The sequence below is a fragment of the Melospiza melodia genome, chromosome 3, assembly GCF_035770615.1.
Source record: "Melospiza melodia melodia isolate bMelMel2 chromosome 3, bMelMel2.pri, whole genome shotgun sequence".
Lineage (NCBI taxonomy): Eukaryota > Metazoa > Chordata > Aves > Passeriformes > Passerellidae > Melospiza > Melospiza melodia.
In genome coordinates, this window is record NC_086196.1 from 65,900,747 (window position 1) to 65,922,419 (window position 21,673).

Consider the following 21,673-nt stretch of genomic DNA (forward strand, 5'->3'; position numbering starts at 1 on the left):
GACTGGGTGAAGTTGAACAACTGCTCTGTGATCAACAGTGGAGTGTGAGGGTCTTGTTCTTGCTTTTCCTTTTCTTGTTCTAAAGGAGTTGTAGAAGGTTGCTTGGAAACCGAGTTGTGAAACTGTTTGTGTGTGTGGGTTTCTGGGTGTTGGGAGAGCCTATTAGGAAACCAGCACTTTATTCTTGCCCTGTTGTTGGACTTCTTGGTATGCATTTGCTGCTGTCAGAGAGGGTGATGGCTGGCTGGACCCTCAGTCATGTACAGACATTCCTGCCTTATTTCTGTTCAGGCAAAGAGAATGAGCACCACAGAGAGAAGTTAATGGATCCCCATCTGGCTTTTCTGCCTTTTCCATAAGGAGATAATTTACCATGTCACCGATACTGCAGGGCAGAGACTGTTTGAAAAGAGGGTATAAGAGGCACTCACTGTTAATCTTAAATGGCTAAAAGAAAGTTAAAATAACAGGAAAGTGGTTTGTGAATCTGGGGAGTTATTTCCAAACATCAATTTTCAATCACATTTCTGTGCTAGTTCTGTTAAGTTCTTGCTGGTGTTCTTTCAACTATGTACTTCCTTTGTACTGTGGAACAAACTTCTCTGAAAATCTTGAATTACAAAACTTTGGATTGCATATGTAGCTCTTAAAATGAGGCTCAGTTGTCATGTGTATGTATTTGGAGGAAAGATTATAGTTTTCAATGGTTTCCTGAACTGGATGGGGGTTTTTTTGTTTGGGTTTTGGTTTTAGGGTTTTCTTTGTCTTTTCAGTGCCAGAATGTTATTTCCTTTCATCAGGATTTATTGGTGTAGAATAGCTCAAAATTCTGTTGCACATTCCATGTAATATACTAATCTCTTTTTTCTTCTCCGTGCTATGCCCTGATTTTCCTTTAGAGAATAAAATAATGGGTCACATTCCCCAAATCGAATTTCATGAAGCATTCACTTTTTTCAGCTGCTATTTTCTGTCTGTTGTGAAGGCAGACTTCTCATACTGATGGGGCATGGCTGCTTTTTCTTCTTGGCTTTTTTTTTATACCTTCCAAACATTAACATTTCAAAACCAATATTTTCATTTTTGATGTTTTGAATGAGACCTGCCTTTTATCCACTTCTCAAGGCGATGGTTGAAGGTGTATGTTTATACTTCACTTGGTAGTTTTTTTTTTAGTTTTGAATATACCTGTTAGTTAGTATAAAGTGGTTTAGTAATGTTACTGCTTTCCTTCACCTCCGCACCAGAGTTTGTTTACTACAGTTTTTGCAAATGTGGAAGATGCAGGGTCTTTGACAACAGAAATTTTAAAAAATATATAGAATCTGTTTTGTTGGAGAACTGTGATGGAATGAAATGATGTAAATTAGTCTGATGAAAGCTTTGAAATATGATCCGTTTATCAAGCTAAATCTTTGAAAGAGTTCAAAGCTCTGTCATGAATTATTTTTTTAATAAATTAAAAAAAAATTTTAAAACTTTAAAAAAAAGTTTTTACCTCAACTGCGTACCAGGGAGTTACAAGACTAACTTGAGATGCCTTCTGCTTAACAAATACAGAACGCTAGAAGAGCAGCCTTTGGATTTGGTAACACGTTGTACAGAAGTCTCAGAAATATCTCTCTTGTTTAATTTGTAGCCTTTGGCATGGCAAAGTATTGGTATTGGAAAATTTGAGAAGTCATGTCATTGCATGGCTTTGCTGTAGGATGCTGCTTTTCAGCACTTTGAGTTGGATTTTCTTTTTCCGCCTTCCTACTTACTGGAGACCACAGGAGGGGGAAAAGACTTTGAGGTTCTGCCAGAAGTCAAATAACATACTCTGCTAACCTCTAGCCATGTGCCATTTCTTAGCTGAGAGCTTGTCTGCACTGGGAGAGTTTACTTCTAAGAAGGTGGCTTTCTTGAAACTGACCTGTGAGGAACAGCCGTGTATAAAACCAGTTGGCTTTGCGTTTTGCAAGGAGTCGCGGGTTCATCTGGAATGGACCACCTGCGGTGTTTTTGTAAATCAAATGACCCTGTAGTGCTCTGCAGTGCTGCTGCTTACAGCTCTCTGCTTTATGGTTGGCACTGTTAAAAATACAAATGGGTCCTGCACAAGATTCAAGCTCGCAGAACAAATAGATGCAGAAGTTATTTTAGGCACGGGCTCAACACGAGGTTTACTGTTCACTGAGATATGTGCTGCTTGCTTTTCCCCTGGCTGATTCCCCCATGATCCAGCTATGACTGCTTTGATTGAGGAAAATCTATCTCCTCAGTATTTTATAGCCCTACAGAGTATGGTGACTTGCCAAGTTTTGATGGCCATGGCACTCCATCAAGCCTGTTATATCCCTTTTCCCCCTCTGCTTTTGGCAGTGCTGTGTGAGTGACAGCAGGCAGATGAGCAGTCTTGGGTCCTTCCTAGGAGGAACTTCATGTGAAGTGCCTTTAGGCCATCTGTTTAGAAAGCAAGAATGTGGCCTCTTTGTGGTTTCAGGACTTCATGGCTCAGACTGTAACCTAAATATGCATTTTTTTTCTCCTGGAGCTCTTAGGAGAGACAGTGGTGACTTCTAGTGAGCACACTATTACAGACAAAGCAGGGGCACATGCAGGCATACCTAGCCAGAGGTGCAATATGCCTATTGCTCTCTGCCGCTTTGCAAGCAGCCTCTCTGTGATTTTTGAAGTGGTCCTTATTTGGGAGTTGAAATGGTTTTTTGTACTTTGAAAACAGCAAGAAGTGGGGAGAATGTAAGGTTATCCTCCTTGGCAGAGAGGGAAGTCCTCCTCTTGTTTTAGTACTCTTGCCTCTTCTTCTTCTGCTACATCTAGATGAACCTTCTTGTCCTTCTGAGGCCATGTTTGCACTTGACATCTCCCTGTTTTCTAACCTTTCCACTTTTTCATTTCTGTCTTTAAAATCTACACATTGAGAACTGCAGTTATTTATCTTTGTTCATTAGGTCTGTATGTCTTGTACAGCCAAGTTCAAAACTCGAAAATAGTTTTAATGATTGAGCCTTTCTCTGCAGAAGTTTATTTACCAGGTTTCAAATTGAGAACTTAACTTCTTGTAAGCTGGAGCAATAATTTCTGTTTACCCTTGTACACACAAAATGTGAAAGGAAATTTTTGTTGTCCTGTTCCAGCTGAAAATGAAGCGTACCAGTATGAACAGCTCACAGAATCACAGAAAATGCTGAGTTGGAAGGGACCCGCAAGGATCATCGAGTCCAGCTCCTGGCCATCCCCAAGAGTCACACCATGTGCCTGAGAGCATTGTCCAAATACTTCTTGAGCTCTGTCAGGCTTGGTGCTGACTCACCAGTAATTTGTTAATCTGCACGTTCTAACCCATGGGCCTTGTTTAGCCTCGTTTGTCTTTGTTTTTGGGAACAGTCATAGCACGTCATTGCTCATAAATGTATTCCTAGAGGCACTAATTTAAATCTTACGTGCTTTTAGCAGGCTAATTTAGGTTTCTCTGCTGCTCCAAGTCCACTCTTTCACCAGTTTTGATAACAGTATGTTTAACACAGCTACAGACTGTTTATTTAGGCAGTTGGTGATTGCTTGTTTTGGAACACCCACTTTGGATATCAGTAGAGATATTTGGACTTCAGGCTGAAGTTTAAGATGTACTTTGCATAAGATAAAATAATGTTTGACTCTGGTTCATAGGTATATTCCTAGCTTAACTAGGAACATTCCACAAATACTAAGTTTTGGATGAGGTTGTTTAAGGTGTTCCCTCCACCAGTGCAGCATTTGGAGTAGGCAGAAACAATGTACAATTACAAATTTTGGGCATAAATCCTCACTTATATCTGAAAATGCTTTTCAGTAAATAAGCATTAGAGTTTTCCTAGCTTTTTCTTTGTGCATAAGCCCCTTGATTTAATTGTATAAAATTCATTAAATTTGCACATGGGATTAGTTTGACCTCTTAAGTTTTTTAGGATGTTGCTTAGGGATCACATGAGGTTCTCATTAAGAGAACACAAAAGAGAACAGCCAGGATTATTTTATCATTCAGGTATGTTAAAAACAACACCAACAAAACACAGCCTTTCAATATCATTCACCAAGGACAGCTGGAGCACAAATTAGTTTTTCTTAATAGCTGAAACTCAGGATGTTCTTGGTGGTATCACAATGAAAAAATGATTTGTGTAGCTTCTTTTTGAAGCAATAAATTCTCTGCCTTTACCAGGAAACTAAAAACAACATAATAGTCTGCCTTTGAGGATGGTAGAAAAACTTAAATCACCAGACTAGCAACTCTCTTTGGAGACAATGCCTGCTCTGATGCTGGATGAGCTGTCCCTATAGAATGGGCAAGTGAGGGGACTGTGCACATGGTAATTACTTGGAGAGGATCTCAACAGCACCAAGTAGGCAAGCAGATGCACTTTTACTGATGTTTGTATTTCTGTTTCTATGTGCGTGTTCCTGCACTTCCAGGAACTCAGCAAGGTTTACTTGGTAGTGCAGGCTTCATTATTACTTTTTTAAATGCTTTCCATTAAATGTAGGTCTGTTGGCCGTGATGTTCATTGATGGGCTGGTTTTGTATTACATGGTTACAAATGCTATGGACAAAGTTTAATAATTAAATCCATTATTAATGTCTCCTTAAGAAGACAAGAGGAAGGCCATGCATGTTGATTCAGTGCTGCAGATGTGGGCTCTGAGAGAAAACAGATTAAAATATGAATGCTGCCCTCTAAACAAATACACCCCCAAAAACCTCAGTCTTTAGAATACTGCAGAATTTGAAAGTTAATAACCAAAACAACAGGAGAAGATTTAATCTTTTAATCAGCTGCTCGCTGTACGTGTAGGAGTGATTTCCATAAGCTTTGTCACCTCCATAAATGACATCTGGTCCTTTACCAGATCACCCTGCAGGTAAAATGTGGTCAGCCCAAAGCCAGCTTGGCCTGGTTCATTGTGGAGACCCTGGGGGGCATTCCTTGGTTTAGAGAGACACAAGAAACTTACCTCAAAAAGCTGTTAAGACCCCATTGGCTCGTTCCCCTGTTCCTGTGTCTGTTCCTATGTCCCTGGGCCACTTCCTCCCTATTCCCTGACTGGTCCTTATCTTTGTACTCCCCCAAGAACAGGTTCACACCCTCTGACTGATAAGCTTGGACCCTCTATGTGTGTGTGCTGGGGACTCTGAACATCTCACCACACAGCTGAATTAAACATCTCTGGATGCCATGCAAAGGCCCTTTTTTATTTCTTACCCTGGGCTTTACTAGCAGCAATTCAGGCTGCTACAGTTCATCAGCAACTCTCCAAGGATAGAGCTCCCCATGGACAGCCCTCAAGGATTATGTAGAGTTGGCTGTATCAAGACTCAAGACATCACAGATGTCACAGGTTAAGACTCAAGACATCACTTTTTGGTGTGTTTAGAAGGTGTTTTAGCTGACACAATGGCAGGTCACATATCAGAAGAATCTGGCCACCAGAAGGAGAAATACTTTTGGAGATTGGGCATTCCGCTGGGAGTTGGTAGAGAGGGGAAGATAAACTGTAAACCCAAAATTTAGTTGCCAGTGTGCCAGCCACAAAAGCTGAGATTATGGAAGACAAAGGCACAGTGGGAAACTCATAATAGGAAGTTGCACAGATCCCATCCCTAAATACCATCTTTGTCATGTTGGACTTAGTAAAAATTCTTTCCTGTGTTTATGTAGTGCTAAAGATGAAAATCCAGCCTCTAATGTTCCTAAAATTTTGACTTACCGGAAATGTTTATGCAGTTCAGAAATACAATAATTTGTGCAATTGCATCCTGTGCATTAACTTGAATATGATGTTCAGGAAACAAATTCTATTGATCTGTTGGAATAAAAAACTGTTTGTAATATTGGTGGCTAGAAAGTAGGAGAATTTGGGGTTTAAATTCATGACCAGTAAGCTGATCTATTTTCTGCCAACTAAAATATTAATTTCTTTAACAATGACATGTTATATGCACAGAAGAATAGGGCAGTGTTTAGTAATTATAGTGTTTCTTTTATTATGGGACTTTTCCTTAAATTATATTGGTAAGTTTAATCATAAGAACAGGTCTTCCTTCCAGGAACTTTAGTCCTTTCCAGCCTTTCTACAGGCTCCAGAAGCATACAGCATTACAGTAAGAGTGGCTTTTTCATTGAAGACCAGAGAGGGAGTAGGCAGTTCATTTAATTAATTGATCACTTCAAAAATTGAAATGAAAGCAATCACGCAAATTATTAAGATGAATCTCTTTTTCTTCACGAGGTAGCTGTGATTGACCTCTGAAGGGGTTGCCATTGTGATCTTGCCAGTTCTGGTGTCTTAATCCTGATGCTTAAGAGTGTGTTTTGATGGTTTTGGACAAAATACAAGGATTTGTAGGTGACTTGTAAGTTGTATAATTTTGACTAAAGTTCTACATCAACTCAATTCATTATCCAAATCTTGTCACCAATTTTTACAGTTTGGAGCTGAAATTAACCAATCTGAGTTGCTAAGAGTCACTTAAACACTGTATTAAAAAAACATTGTCAGACACTGTTAATTATTTACTGTTTTACTGTGACCAGACCTGTAATGTACATGTTACATTATTAGGAGGAAATTCTATTTTGTTAGTTAGGTAATAAAGTGCTATTCCCATTTCAGAAATAAGATTAGAAGTTTAAAAGATTCATAAGGCAGCACTGGGTAAAAAATCTGCAGTCTTTCAGACGTTTCTAAAAGCTTGGAGACTCCAAAATGCAGAGTTTTCTGAGACCTCTTATAAAAGGTTTTAGGAATTCCTAAGACAGCTAACTACACTAAGATACCTGTAGCTAACCTCATTCACAAGAGAGATATTGTGGATTTTTATTTGAAAGACATTAGTTGTCCGGATACATTTGAAATTTCTTAGTGCTCATTGAGAGTTTGAGGAAATATACTTTGATTTTTATGTTGTTACATTTTTAGTAAATATTGTAAGTTGCTGTATATTAAATAGTGCTTGTGCTGCTAGTAGTTTTCCAACATCTGTTTCCTAATGAGGAAAAATATGAGCAAAATAAACGAGCTCTTTGGAAAACATTGAATTTCTAGAATAACCAAAACCTAATGTAATAAACATTAACACGAACTGCTTTGATTTCATAATCACTACCTTGTATCTGTCTTATTTATGTAACAAATGCAATAAATTAATGTTACAGTTGTTGTTGCTCATCTTGAAGTGAGGTGGAAAAAGAGGAATGATCCAGGATAAAATAGCTGTCAGCTTTTTAAGTCATCTGACTGTCATTGCAAATTGGGGGTTTGGGAAGATAATGAGAATCTGCAGAAGCTGTGCATCAAAATTCTTTGGTCCTTGCTATAAAGGAGTGTTGGCATCCTGACTTTAATACAGAAATCTGGATGGTTATAAATGGTGCCCTTTAATAAGCAGAAATGCTGTTTAAGGGCCTCTTCAAATCTTGGTGGTTACAGAAGCAAGAGATTGTCTTTTTCCCAGTGTTCTGACAGAACTGAGGCTAAATGTGTGAGCTTTCCATGTTCTTTGCTCCTTGTTGTTTCTCTTGGAAAAAAAGGTAATTTGCTCCATAATTCATTAATGTTGATCTTGTTTAAATTAAACAGTAATACAGGAGAAACTGAATTTTTAAAAGTTAAGCCATGTGTTTCTGATAGAGTTGAAGCAATGAAGTTGTGGGAGCCAAGTACATGGGAGGTCTGTGACCACATATTGCTGATTTCTTCAATAAATGCCAGCTTGGTTTGCATTAGATCTGCCATCCAAAATAAGCAAACAAATGACTACCTCAAATTCAGCATGACTTAACTATAAAAGGTGAATCAAACATTTTAAAGATAATATTTGTAGAGCTGCAAGCTGTGATAGTCTAGGATTGATTTCAGTTGCATAGTCCTAAGCTGCAATCAGTGGTGCTTAGTGGAGGTAAAGGCAGAGCAGAAATCAAAGCAGCCCTACTGCTACTGTAGGTAGCCAAGGCCAGCTGGAGCAAACCCCAGTGTTGCACATGGAGCTTCTGAGCCTGCCCAATCTGATTTGCATCTCCTGCAGGGAATGCTTCCTCATTCACCTACCAGGCAGTTCCTTGTTGGAAACAAATAGCTCTTTGTTACTCTGGTCATATAATGTTCTATAAATGCTTAACCTAGGCCTCTTCAAAGGCCTGTGAATGGGAGCCTGTGAATTTTAACTGACTCTAACTCCATTAACCTTTGTCTTTGGAAAAAACTCCCTGGACTCCTAACAGCTAACAAAAGGTTTCCTCCTGCAAGCGTCTTGAACTCTTTTTAAATTTTATATTCACATGCCAGAATTGAAAATGCAATTGCAAAGAAGTCTCTCTATTCTATCCCCAATCACTTGTTCATCATTAATGACAAGAAGTTGAGTAAGTTTGGAAGACTTTTATTTTCAGAATTAATCCAGAAATCTGCTGTGAAGTGTCAATATTATGCAAACTGGCACCTGTGTTTTCAGATTTTCAACTGTTCAGCCAGGCCTACCTAAAATAGTTAGGAAAAAAAGACATCTGTTTCCATCATAGTGAAGATACTGTCAGGCCAGAGCTTTGGGCAATTACAAAAAAAAAAAAAAGGCGTAAGCCCTTTAAAATCTTCAGTCCAACTTTAGTGACTTGTGTCCTTTCAGTGGTCTTGTATATTCTGTGGGCTTTTGTGGTCGTAGAATCATAACATCACCTAGGTTGAAAGGGACCTTAAAGATCACCTGGTTCCTACTCCTCTGCTGTGAGCTTCACCTGGTTCCTACTCCTCTGCTGTGAGCTTGGGACACCTTCCACTAGAAGAGGCTCTTCAGAGCCCCATCCAACCTGGCCTTGAACACCTCCAGGGATGGGGCATCCACGACTGCTCTGGGCAGCCTATTCCAGTGCCTCACCACCCTCAAAGCAAAGGATTTCCTCTTAATATATAATCTAAGCCTGCTCTCACTGAGTTTGAATCCATTCCCCCTTGTCCTGTTGCTACAGGCTCTTGTAAAGTCTCTCTCTTGCAGGCTCCCTTTAGGTACTGGAAGGCTGCAGTATTTTTGAGGCTGAGCAATCCCAATTCCCATAGCCCATCCTCATAGGATGATCTGGTGAGGACACAGCAGCTCCTCCCATAGTCATTTTGTCTCCTTGATTACATTAGAAATATGTTTTCTTATTCTTGCTAAGTAGTAATCCAAAGTAATAATCCTTTCTGTTCCTGCCTGTTGCAGGAGTTTTCCTTCCCTCTGCCTGGCAGGTCCAGTCTGTGCCTTGACTTTCACATAATACCCAGGGCAGACAGCCTTTGGCCTCTCTTTGGTCCAGTGCATTGAAACATTCTGCAGCATTAGCTGTTAGTGCAGTTTAATGCAGCAGTTGGCTGGGACCTGATTTTTATTTCCACCTGAACAGTCAAGCTCCAAGTGAGACCACTATCAAGAAGTACTAAAAAGTGTGGGGCAAGCTCCTAAGTGCAGTAAGATTCCAGGAGCAGGCTGGCTATAAGCTCTATATCCAAACACAAAACAACAATTTGAACTTGTGAAAATGATGGTTTAAGGCATCTGGACACAGTACGTCGGGTGGCCATTGGGTCTTTGGTGACAGCTCTTTGACTTCCAGATGTGCTGTTGTTACACTAAACTACTGGCTAGCATAGACAGAGCATTGCTTTAATCAGGTGTGGATCTATGCCCTGGCATCACATGGCTGCTATTAGTATAGATGTGTATAGTATGAATATTGTTTTGATAGCTATTTGATATTTCTGTGTAGATATACCCTTAGACAGGAGAGTCCTAACTGTCTCTAGCTCTACCCCATTCAGAGTCATGTACAGTTTATCATCTGGAGTGAGCCTATGATGTATTTGTTTCCATTAATAACCAGGTTGGAAGGGAAATGAAATAATTTTTGGATTTTGGACAGAAAAAAGGGATGCTGTTCCAGATGTCTGGAGCTCCCACCTTTTGCTACTGATGCGACTTTCTTGTTTGGAGACAAATTTCCTCAAATCTTGTTAATGAGAACTCCACTTTATTGGTCTTGGTGTTAAAAAGGAAACATCTTGTACTGTTCCCCCTTGTGTTGCTGAAGTTCTGCACAAACAGGTTGTGTTAAATACTGTGCAGTGCATCACTTGAAGTGTTCAGCATTGTGATTTTTGGCTGTCAGATCTGTTACATAAATCACAGTTTGATTGTCTTCAAGACTGAGCTTTCTGCTACAGTCTGAACAACACTGAACAGCACTTTGTTTTGGAAAACTGAATTTCCTGTTGTGTCCGTCTGGCACATACGGATGAGAATTCACCAGTGCAACAGAACCAGCCAAGGACAAACATTTGGCATGTTTTATGCTGGAAAAGTCTCATTTCAAAATCAAAGCATGCATATGCACATACTTTAAATGAAGTGGTAAGTGCTTAAAAGGTGGACCAGAATAACAAACATGCCAGTGTTGCTGTTGCCTCTTCTTCAGTAAAAGTTGCATCAGCCATGTTTTGCCCAGGGCACAGTTTGTATGTTGGAAATTTTCTTTCCACTGAAAACATGGAATGATAAGCAAGTCTTCCATTTTTTTGAGGGAGCAGAAGTGCAGTAGACCCATTAGGTTCCTCATATTGGCTGGAAACTTGTGGCTGCTTTCATCCATTTGTGAGAGACCTCTTGTAGTTTGTTTTGCTTCTTAGCCTTTGACTGATCCCTCTGTTTTCTCATGGCTTGAGCTCCCAACTCCATGAGTATTTCTTGCTTGTGTTTTCATTCACTTTTGTGAAGAACAACTTAGGCAGCAACTGAATGCCCAAGACAGAGGAAAAATCTTTGCTTAATCAGAGGGGATAGAAATTAAGTCTGCCTAATATGACTCTGCAAAAATAGGCCATATTAAAATTGCTTTGGCTTCTTAAGGCTTTGGTTCTTGTTGATGATGCATCTTCTCATCAGGCAGCTTGTAGTTCTTGAGCTTGGAGGCAAGCATGAAGAAGTTTGGGAAGGTATGAACTTAGACTTCTTCACTAGTGAGAAAGTGTCCAAAAAGTCTCTTTTTATGCAAAAGGAGAAGAAAGCTCTTCTGAAGAGAGATCCTGGTAGCACATATTCTGCTGTGTGTTGTGTGGATGCCTTATATTGTAGGCCATAAAACAAAGCATAAGTATTTTAGGCTTCTTGCAGAGTTTATTACTGAAGGTGAGAGCAATATTTCTGGTTAAAGTTGTCTGTTTTAATAGGTTCACAGGCTAACTCTCCATAGGCAAATACAGAGACCAAACTATGCAAGAGCCTCAAACCTTTCATTTTTGTGTCGTCATCACTTATCTTACTTGAAAAAGATTTTTTTTTTCTTGAATTTTAAAGATGCTAGAGTTCAGAATATTTGTTGGAACATTTTTAATTAACAATTTTTGAAAGAGTTTCAAACATTAAGATAAGCATACAAAGAAAGTGCCAGATAAAATAAAAATGAAATACTGAACAGAATTAGTCATACCTCAAGCTTGTGTTGCTTGAGTCTGAAAGTTTTTGTTTTAGTACAAGTCCCATTGGGCTCTTCAGAATAATTTCTGTGTTTTGAACTAGATTTCCTGTTTGTTCACATTTTAAGTTATATCTATAAAGAGTTTTTATGGCTAAGTATGTTTCAGTGATAGTAATACAAAGAAAAATGAAGGTTTTTAACCTAATTTTATTTTTCTAATTGGAGAGAAAATAGATGTTTCTCACTTGCAGATTGAAAAGGTGGAGCAGGAAGTAGCTTATTACCAATTTCCATTATATACACAAAATCCCAAATATCCTTGTTTGGAAAAAGAAATACCTGATTTTAAAAACATGAACGCCTCTGGTCTTCATCAGAACTGTGAGAGAGCTATGGCCATTAAAAAGGTGTAGCAGGTACCTTGCAAGGGAAGTTTCTCGTTCATGAGCTGTAAAAGTAAGAACTGAAGACTTGTTTTTGCTGATGCATTTAATTACACACATTATTTATAAACAAAAAGACCCAGTAGGTGCTACAACAAGCTGGTTCATCCAGTAATAATGAAATGTATCAAATGCCATTCAGTGCAATGGCTGGAGAAGGAGGTTTTGCAATTCTGCAAGGGAGACTGTCACTCAGAATGGACCAGGAAGTGAAGCTTAGATAACTTGTCCTAGTTATTTTATATATGCATTCTAATTTGACCAGTAGTTTATTGTCGTTAATTAAAGCAGACATGCCAAACTAGTTTGTTTTCTGCTGTTTCTGAGCATAAGGTTATAAGGATTTAAGCTTTAAAAACATGATTTTTTTTCTTTTAGGCTAAATCCTTGTTTAGTGACCAGAGCTGCCTATCTTGATGTTCTTGTGATGTTGAGTACTCACCTGGAGAAGTTTCAAAAGCAAGGTAAGTGAATATACTGTTCTATACATCAGATTTAATATTTATATCTATTTCTGAGCTCTGTTTAACCTGGAGAAACAACAGTATATTACTTGTGCTTAGGGTATCTACTGACTTGTGGAATCCTTTAGCTGCCTTGTGGAAGAAAGCCCTTTATTCTGCCTTTCTCAAGAACTTGTCCTAGGTTTTGTTGAGGAGAAAACTGAGGCACAGTTCCATGTCAAGGCTTGAAGTGATGATCTTGCAGTATTTCTAGTTCTAGAATGGCTAGCAACAAAAAAGTTCCTTTTCATGTTCCAAAATGGTTTTTTAATCCAAAATCCACATCCTGGACTATTGTAACTTTAACCTTTCCAGAAAACCACAGAAATGTTTTTTTCGTGAGACACCTGAAATAATTTCAGGGAAAGGGTTTTCTAATGTTCAGAAGTTTTATAAAAAACAACTCTGAGAGATTATTTCAGTTTCTTTTTTCATTTTGATTCTTTATCAATGGGAATTTTTTGAAGGACCAGTAAGAACTATCAGTGGTTTTAATGTTGTAGATTACAGTTAGCAACAGTACAAAACAAGCTGTGAACAATAAGAAAAAACAAAGGCAGGGAGGAAGGTACAGCCTTTCACGTGTGCCAGTGTGTGGGCAGCTTTCAGTCAGCTGTAAGTAGCTTCCTTGTGGGCCTGTTTTGTTCACTTATGAAGAAGTGAGTAATAAATTACCTTGTCAGTCCAGGAAGGCAATTAGTAAATAGTTCTGTCATTTTATTTAAAATTTTAATGCTGCATTTAAGTCACTGGAACCATTCTTTATTTCAGAGACATGTTGTGAGCATTATTAATTATAAAACCAATTCCTTTTGCTTTTTTTTTGCCTAGACCTTTAGTTGAGGTAGTTCCATTCTAATTTAAAAATTGCTATTAGTGTGATTTCTTGTAAATGTACAGTTCAAATAGGGATAGTTTTTAGGAAAGCAAATTGGTGATGAACATGTCTGCAATCAACTTCTTCAGACAGATTGATGCAGAATTAGCCCTTACAACAGAAGGACAGGCATACAGAGTGACTAGGCAAGGGCCACATTCTTTATAGGGTGAAATGCACCACTTTATCTAAAGCAGTTTCAATATAACATGTCTTCAGGGATGATTTTTTTCCTGGCTATTTACTGGTTTTTCTTGAGCTAAGCTATACCTACCAACAATAATTCTTCTATTAAAAATATATTTTCTTTTTTTTTTTATTACTACAGAATAAAGCATTTTAGATCTTCATATGCCATTGGCCTTAGAGATAATCCTTTGCAGTACATTAAAAAGTTTAGCTGTGTATCACAACTACAAAATAAACAAAAAAAAACCTCCAAAACCTCCTTCAACCATATTTGGGCTCATCACCCTTTTACTTTGAATACTACTTTTTAAAAGAGAGATCCTTTTGGGAATATTATTTTTTCCAGTTTTTTAACATGGTCCTCTACCACTGTTCAGATCCTTTATGGTATGAATCATCCTGGTTTTTCTGTATTCTCTTCATCTGAAGATTTTTTTCATCTTCTGATTATTCTTGCCACTTGCCCTTCAGCTCTATTTTTATATTTTCTTTTAGGAAGGAACAGCCAGTACTCCAGGGGAGGGCTCCTGCTTTTGCTTACTTACTGGGCATTGCATTTCCTTTATCAGTCTCTTTCCTATTTCAGTTATCCTTGGGGTTTTTTGTCTGTTCTGGTTTTTAAACAATTGCTGCACATTTGCAAAGACTTTTATGGAGCTCTCCACACCAGGAAACTCCCTTCCTTTTTTTTAATGCTCCTGACTTGTGAATAGCCCTTTGAGCCTGAGGGGCTGCACCATGCTGTGGCTGGATTACCAACTGTAGTGAATTCATTTCTTTTTCAAAGCTCATGTGGACTGTACCAAACCTGGGTGCTGTAAGGTACAATTTCTGCAGAAGGAAAGCAATTATTTTTGCAGAGTCTCTCTGCTTGGGCAGAGTTCATCAGTTTTGTTTTGTTTAAAAGTTTCATTCCTAGGTAGGTTTAAAATTACATATTTCAGGCAGTGTCTACAGAGAGTAAAAATTTAGGCTGGAAGTACTGTTTTGAAAACCTAAAGATACATTTGGGACAATTTTATGTATCACAGGCAAGAAGCTCTTCTGAAAGGAAGGAGTTATGTGTTTATATTAAATAGAAACTGAGTGTCCCATGACACAGTTAGAGAAAGACTAAACTCACCAGTTAAAACTGAATGTTTTGAGTCTCCCAGTTAAATGTTTTAAAGATATAATTATTAATTGAAGCGTTATACTTTTCTCAGATTAAATATCTTACTCATATATGCATATCTCTGGTTATGAGCCAATTTTTCTCTGTTCTAATCTTGATTTGTAAAGTTGTTTCAATGAATAAAGGGTGAGGGACAAATCCAAATAAAACTGTTTCTTGATGTGTTTATCTAAGAGGCCCCAGGAAGTGCTGTATATGAGTTCCAGGCCACAGGCTGAAACTGATTTTCATCAACAGAAATGGGAATGCAATGTAATGAGCCTGCAACTGGTTAAAATCAGACCACTTCTAATTGATTATGCCTGTCTAAAGAGGCTACAATTACAAAGAGGTTTTCAGAGAACAGCTCTGCCTAGGCCTTTCCTACATTATGATTATTTTCTGTAAGTGATTTGTTGTTTTCAATTAATAAAATCTGTCTCTTAAAGTGCAGGATAGCCCTTAGGGAATTTACTTCACAAATTCAGAAAACATCGTCTTTAAAATGTTGGCTAAGGAAGGAGTAATGGATACCAAAAGCATCTTGTCCAGCTAAAAATGTACTGCTGGTTAAATGATGATTATTTATCTTAAACAAAACAAAACAACCCCCGAACCCCATAGTTATTCCTGTTTGCTGGACTGGATGGAAGTGTTGCCTGATTCATGTCACTGGGAAAAGACAGTTTTCTTTCCTTGAGGTGATAGGCAAAATCTAGAACTTTTTTCTCAGCTCCTGATATGTCTAAGGGCTTTCAGATGTGCTGAGACAGTACATATAGCCAAGACTATATAAACTTAAAAATATTTTGATTCTGTTATCAATTGTGGTTGGAAGCAAGCCTTAAAAAAAAAAAGAAAAAATAGAAATATAGAAATACTATTTTACCTTTATTGAGAGTAAAGAAAGTTCTTACCAGCTATAGGATTATTTGATGAGCTAATGTCTATTGTCACTACTAATAGTTATTAGTAGTGTCCAGGGAATTTGTTCTTGCAGACCTCTTTGATGTATTTTCTCCACATTACCTGTTTTATAGATCAGAAATCACAGATGTTTAGGCCTTTTCATTCTCCTGGGAGAACAATGCAGTCCTTTTGCAGAGAATATTCTGGCACTTCTATCCTGCTTCAAATATTACAGAGGAATAAAGTAGCATTTGTAGGCAGATTGGAGTGGGGAAAATGACCTCAAGTCCAGGTGAGAACATGTTCAGCCTTAGCTGTGTATATGGTTATTTGCAAATTCACAGGTTTTGATCAGGAGGAGTTAGAAGCAGAGGTCTGTAGAGCTCCAGATCCATGTGTGCATCTGAGGTTACACACTTTGCTGCGCTCTCAGAGATGGGCTACAGGACTGCTGTGATACACTGTTTCACTAAATAAGATTCCTCTGTTGAATATATGAACTTCTGAGAGGATCTGTCATAGACATTCTGCCTTCAGATCTTCTGGCAATTGGTGTTTGCAGCAAAACAGCAAGATGAGATCATTACTGTGATCCACAGTGCTGCTCATGCAGGAGCCAGAGTGTTGAATTGCAGCGAAAGCTCAGATCTGCCATGCTCTGTCTCTCTGTAACAGATGAAGAATGCCACAAGACAGAGGTCACATTTTCCTTCTTGCTCACATCTTGAAAAAGTTTTCTTGTAGTATTTTGTAGTTTTGTGAGGGGAAAAATTGATGCAACTCTCTATAATGGACTTGACTAATAGAAGTGCATTTTGGCCAGGGTTGTGTTCCCAAAAATGGCACTTGTTGATAGAGCTCTGTCAATGTAAGTGAAGTAGGATGTAGAACAGAAGAGGGAAAAGATGAAAGAAAATTTTGCTAAAGATAATCCTGCCAAGTTGTTGCTTTGTCCTGTGTATATGCTGTCAATCTGGTTTGGCCTGTTGTCAAGTGTAGTGTCTTCAAAATTCAAGTTTGGTGGGAAAGAGAAAACATTTAAATGGGATGTCAGATAGGTTGAATCTATGTTTTAGGAAAAGATGCCACTTGTAGTCTAACTAAGCATTTTTCCTTTTTCCATTTGAGGTGGAAGAGTTTATAAAAGTTCTTGAAATTAACCAAACTCCAGTGTTGTGGTTAACCATGGGAACAGTTCCTTAGTATGTACATGATTAATCCAGTTCATAGAGAGATTGTTTTGATACCAAAATGGAGTAGCCAGTAATCTACTCTAACTTATTTTCTTTCCTTGGGTTTTGCAAAAGCATAATTCCATTTTCTTGCTTTCTTCTGAATACCTAAACTGTCTGTATTTGTAGGTTAAGATTCTTATATTCTGCTCATGAACTAAAGAAATGGTTGCAAAAAATACTGTGCACTACACGTGTGTGTGTGTGTGTGTGTGTGATGAGAAACATGAGGTACTGTTTCAACTGTATGCTGATTTTGTCCTCAAATACAATACTTTTTAAAATAACATACAGAGCAAATATCATTCTCTTGGTTATATTTGTCCTTATTAATTGGAAGTTATAAAATACATTGATAGAAATAATATGAATTATCAAACTTATGGATGCTTTGCCGTGCTTTGCAATGCAAAGCACAAATTGCTCTTTATATAGGAATCTCTTAAATGTTTGCCTGAATTACACGATTTGTAGGTCTTTTAAATAGCATTTGAAGGTTGTGGCCATGTTATTTTCTGTATCATAGTTCCTAATCTTTTCTTATTCTGGTAAGAAGCAAGATGGTAGCCAGGTTTTTCCTGCAGGCTAACTTATAAACTCATGATTTTGGAATGATAAAAATGTGACAGGGTAACTGGGTTAATTATTTTAGCCATACTTGAATTTTCTTTTCCTGGATCCCGAAGAAGTATGGCCAAAAATTATTTGAATAAAAACACTGGCAACTTGTTCATGTGTGTTTTGGTTATTTGGTCTAATTAGATTATAGTTAAATTTACTCTTAACATACTGAAGGCAGTTTTTGTTTATTATATCAGAAAATATATAAAGTTTGCTGGTATATTGACTGTGGCACTGGGTGTAAATGTTTTTATTTTGAGTTAAGAAAGGTGAAGATTTAAAACATTTATAGGATGATCTAAATGCCCTGTGCCTACTAACATTAGACACAAGTAGAAAGGAAATACTTTTAGGTACTCAGTGTTCTAATTCAATGCAGACAAGAGAATTAATAAGTTGAGGGTGGCATTGTTGGAAGTCCAAGACACAGGGAGTGACTGGAAGTTGCCTGGACAGTAAAATGCCAGAGGCAGAACAAGTCAGGGATCTTGAAGTGATCCAAAGACTGCCCAAAAGTTAGTGTGAGACTGAAGAACAAAATGGGCCAAAGCTGAAAAGAATAAATTTTTGGAGAAAGGAGATGGATATTTGCAACACCAACAGCTGTCAGAGAAATGTTGGAGCCAGAACTTGTGACACAGGTGGAGGAGGAGGAAAGCAAAAGTGTTTTTAGCATGATGGCAGAGGCAGTGGTCAGAGGAGGGTTGTGGAGGGTAGGCACAATACTGCTGGAATGCTGTGTTGAGCAGGGAATATGGAAGGTGTTCCATGAGATGGGTGACACTAGGGGAAAGTGGAATTGGTCATGTTCATTAATGTTAGCAGTTAAAATTCTGTCCCCACGTGAAGACAGAGACTGCTCATCCTTTCAAAATCAAAATCTCTTTAGATTCCAACATGCACCACTGACTGACTTGCACTGTCTCTGTGGGGTTTTATAAATTTATATGGATGCAAAATACTGGAAAAAACAGTGCTGGGCCAGAGAGAAGCTGTAACAAAAAATACCTGTAAATAAAAATAACTGTTTCAGTGTCCAGTTATAATGGAGTTTTTTTTTTTTCCCTTCTGTTTTCCTTTGGAAACTTTCCCTTATGCTGTACAAAATGCAGTGGGATTCTTGTGTCCTCAACAATAAATTATCCATGGATTCTGGTAATCAGTCATGTTTGTAGTTTTGAATTGTATTGTGAGTTCTGATGCCTAGTATCTGATGTTGAAGAAGTTGCAGATGTCTTTAAAAGAAAACATCCTGCTTAAAATATGCCCTTTTTATGATCACCAGCAGTCACCTTAGTATGGCTGTGTAATGAAACAGACTTTTCTGTTCTCTTTGTGGTTTTATTTCCATTTAGCAGTGACTTTGCCTAATCCACTTTTAATAAAAAGGAAAAATACGAAAGAAAATACTTTTCTTTAGTATTTGTCTAGGAAAATCTCTTCTTGGCACTGATTACCTCTCAGCCTACTCCCTATTCATATGATCTGTTCAGATGTCTGTGGATGGTAGTTAGAGAGTGGATTTTAACCTCAGTTCATAAACAATTGTGCTTTCTTGTAGGTCTTGTTGAATAATGATGAATATCCAGATTTTTGATGCTCAGAGCCCCTTCCCATAACTGCAGGCAAAGCAGCATTTTATTGCTGCTCTTGCAGTTTTTGTCTGCCCTTGCAGAGGGTCAGTAAGTTTTCTGGTGCTGGTAGTAACTTCCCCCCTTTTCCCCTGCTTTGTTCTTTTCTTCTGGAGCCTGTGGAAGGAACATGGGAGATGGTTTGGATGCTTGAGGGCCTGCATACAGGATTTAATCTCAATATTTATCTAAATCAAATACTTAGAGCTATACTAATCACATGTACAGAAGGAAGCCCCTCACACCATACACCTGATGATCAGGAGAGTTGTCCACTTGGCAGCAGCTAAATAATCACTGCGAAATTACCAAGTCCTACAGAAATGTATCAACTCTGCAAGGAGGTGAAGCAAGTTTAGATTTAAATATGGAAGGAATTCAGATTACTTCTGTCACTTTTGAACAGACTGTAGTGCCTGTGACATGAAGTATCAGCTGAGCTGTCCATCAGCTGATGGTTTGTTACTCCCTGAGCAGGGAGGTTTTTCTGTCATTGCTCCATGTATCTGCTTGCTCTGGGAACAGGCTGAATAGATGCTGCCTGCCACTGCAGGGAGGAGCAGAAGAGGGACAGGCAGGGTGCAGGGAGCTGCTAAATTTTGAGGAGGTTTATAACTGGAGATTGCTCCAGTCTGCTAACTCCCTTATGCTCCTCTTCCTTTCCTCTTTATTTTCAGATGGTGAAAGACCATTTTACTTCATACACATGACAGAACATCAGTTGATCACAAATAGGATTAAAAATCCAGCCCTTCAAACTGAGATGCCGTGCCATAGATGATGTGTGCATGCATCAGTGTGGGGGACGGAGGATGTTTGTGTCGGGTGTTGAAGAGAACCAAGTGGTTGTGTAAGATGTCTCCTGTACTAGAAGCAGGCTGAAATTCTTCCTGCCCCACAAATGAAGCAATCCTTAAGGGGGAAAAAATAAAATTAAATCCACTTAATTATTGAAGGCTCTTTTGCATCTGTCAGCATCCTGGAGAGACTGCTGTTTGCCAGGACCCTTCTTTGGTTAGCCAAAATTTGTTCTCCCTTCTCACAGCAGCTGGTCATTCAAACTCTACAGTGATGTGTGTTTGTAAATAAAAGTATGTTGTTACTGTATCTTAACAACAGAAGCTGACATTTACTTTGGGAACCAGTGTGGTTTTCTGGTTTAGTTGGATATTTTGATGTAAGCCAAAGGAAAGAGTTTACTTAAAGCTAAGCAGATGAGAAAACATTTACATGAAAGCCTGGAAAGACTTCTTAGTGATGAAGTTGAAAGCAAGAATATTTCCACTGCATTGTAATAAGACAGGGGCATTCTTTCCTTTTGTACATATTTGTGTGAAAAAAGAGTGTTGGAGAGCATGTGGAGCAGAAGATGAATGCAGGAGGATTTGCTTTCTGGTGTTTTGAGGCTAAGCAAATATTCAGACAGTCTTATTTTGCTGATGGCCTTGCCATTGAGACATCCAGTTTTAAAGAGACTTGCTGTAAAATAGATGAGCCACAGTGTCCAGTCTTTCACAATTGCATGGGAAAAAAAGAAGTTATCCAAAGCAGAAGTATTTGATATGTACAGAAAAAGAGGATCTGTTGCCAGAGACTCTTGTATCACAGTCTCTGCAAGCTAGTAGCTCTGCTATGTTTGTTATATGCAAGTAGTTTTCCCCTTCAAAGATGAAGACATAAAGATAAGTTGTGCTGGCCTTGCAAAATACAAGTGGAAGTTTGCTGAGTTGGAAGGTCAGTGCATGGCCAGCTGGAGTCCATGGGAGGGTCACCACTCTCTCTGATACTGAGTTGTAGGCTTTGGCAAAGTTGGCAGCATTGACATCAACAAAATGGAGGACGCCCTCCCCACTTTCCCCTAATTTTTTTTCTCTCTTTCTTGCTCCCTCTCTATCTCTTTCTGTGTGTACCTAATACTACTCTCCCTTTCCCTGCTCTGGAGCTTTGACCCTTCCATCCTGCCAGCTTTCCCATTACTGCTTGCATGTAGCTTACCTCAGTGTAAAGCAGTGTGGACAGGAGATGAAAGCCTTTCTCTTGCAGTATACTTACAAATAAACTCTTGGTTTGGAGAGCTGAGCAGTGGGTGTGTGTGTTGCTGAAAGGCAGCTGAGGAGGGGAGCAGGCAGGAACAGGAGAGGGTGCAGGGCTCCGAAACCGAAGCTGTTTCTCTTCTGGAACTGAGGTGCTTGACCTTGAACCTTTTCCTTTCAGCTGCCTGGGATTATTTCTCTTGTTAAACTGCTGTCTGTGGACTCAGGCTGTGTAATAAGTGAGACGAAGGCCTAATCCCTCTCCAAGGCAACCAGACAGTTCAGAAATTAAGGAATTCTGGCAGTTGGATACGTGTCGTGTGACACGGGCATTAATACTAGGTTGTGCTGTGATGCCGGCATGTTTGGAGGGGTTTTAGAAATGTAGCAAGTAACAGATACAAGTTTGTATTGCTATCAAATGGAAATCAGCTGTGTCATGTAGAGGATAATGCTGTGAGATGGCTTTGCACTGATCCTGAGGTTCCTCTGACTGCATCAAATCCCTTCAGAAAAGAAACTGGAGTGAAAATGTGAATGACAGAGCTAGCGGCTGGGCAATATGTCTGAAAATTTTTTATAAATACAAAGAAATTTTT

The 21,673-nt window shown here is 38.7% G+C and overlaps 1 protein-coding gene across 1 annotated transcript in view; it reads left to right on the forward strand.

Moving 5' to 3' along the window:
* THADA (THADA armadillo repeat containing) overlaps positions 1-21,673 on the forward strand; it is a 153,049-nt gene that overhangs the window by 94,874 nt on the left and 36,502 nt on the right. The window contains exon 31 of the mRNA XM_063152087.1: positions 12,305-12,390. Coding sequence (XP_063008157.1) covers positions 12,305-12,390 — 86 coding nt within the window. The remainder of the gene's footprint in view (positions 1-12,304; positions 12,391-21,673) is intronic.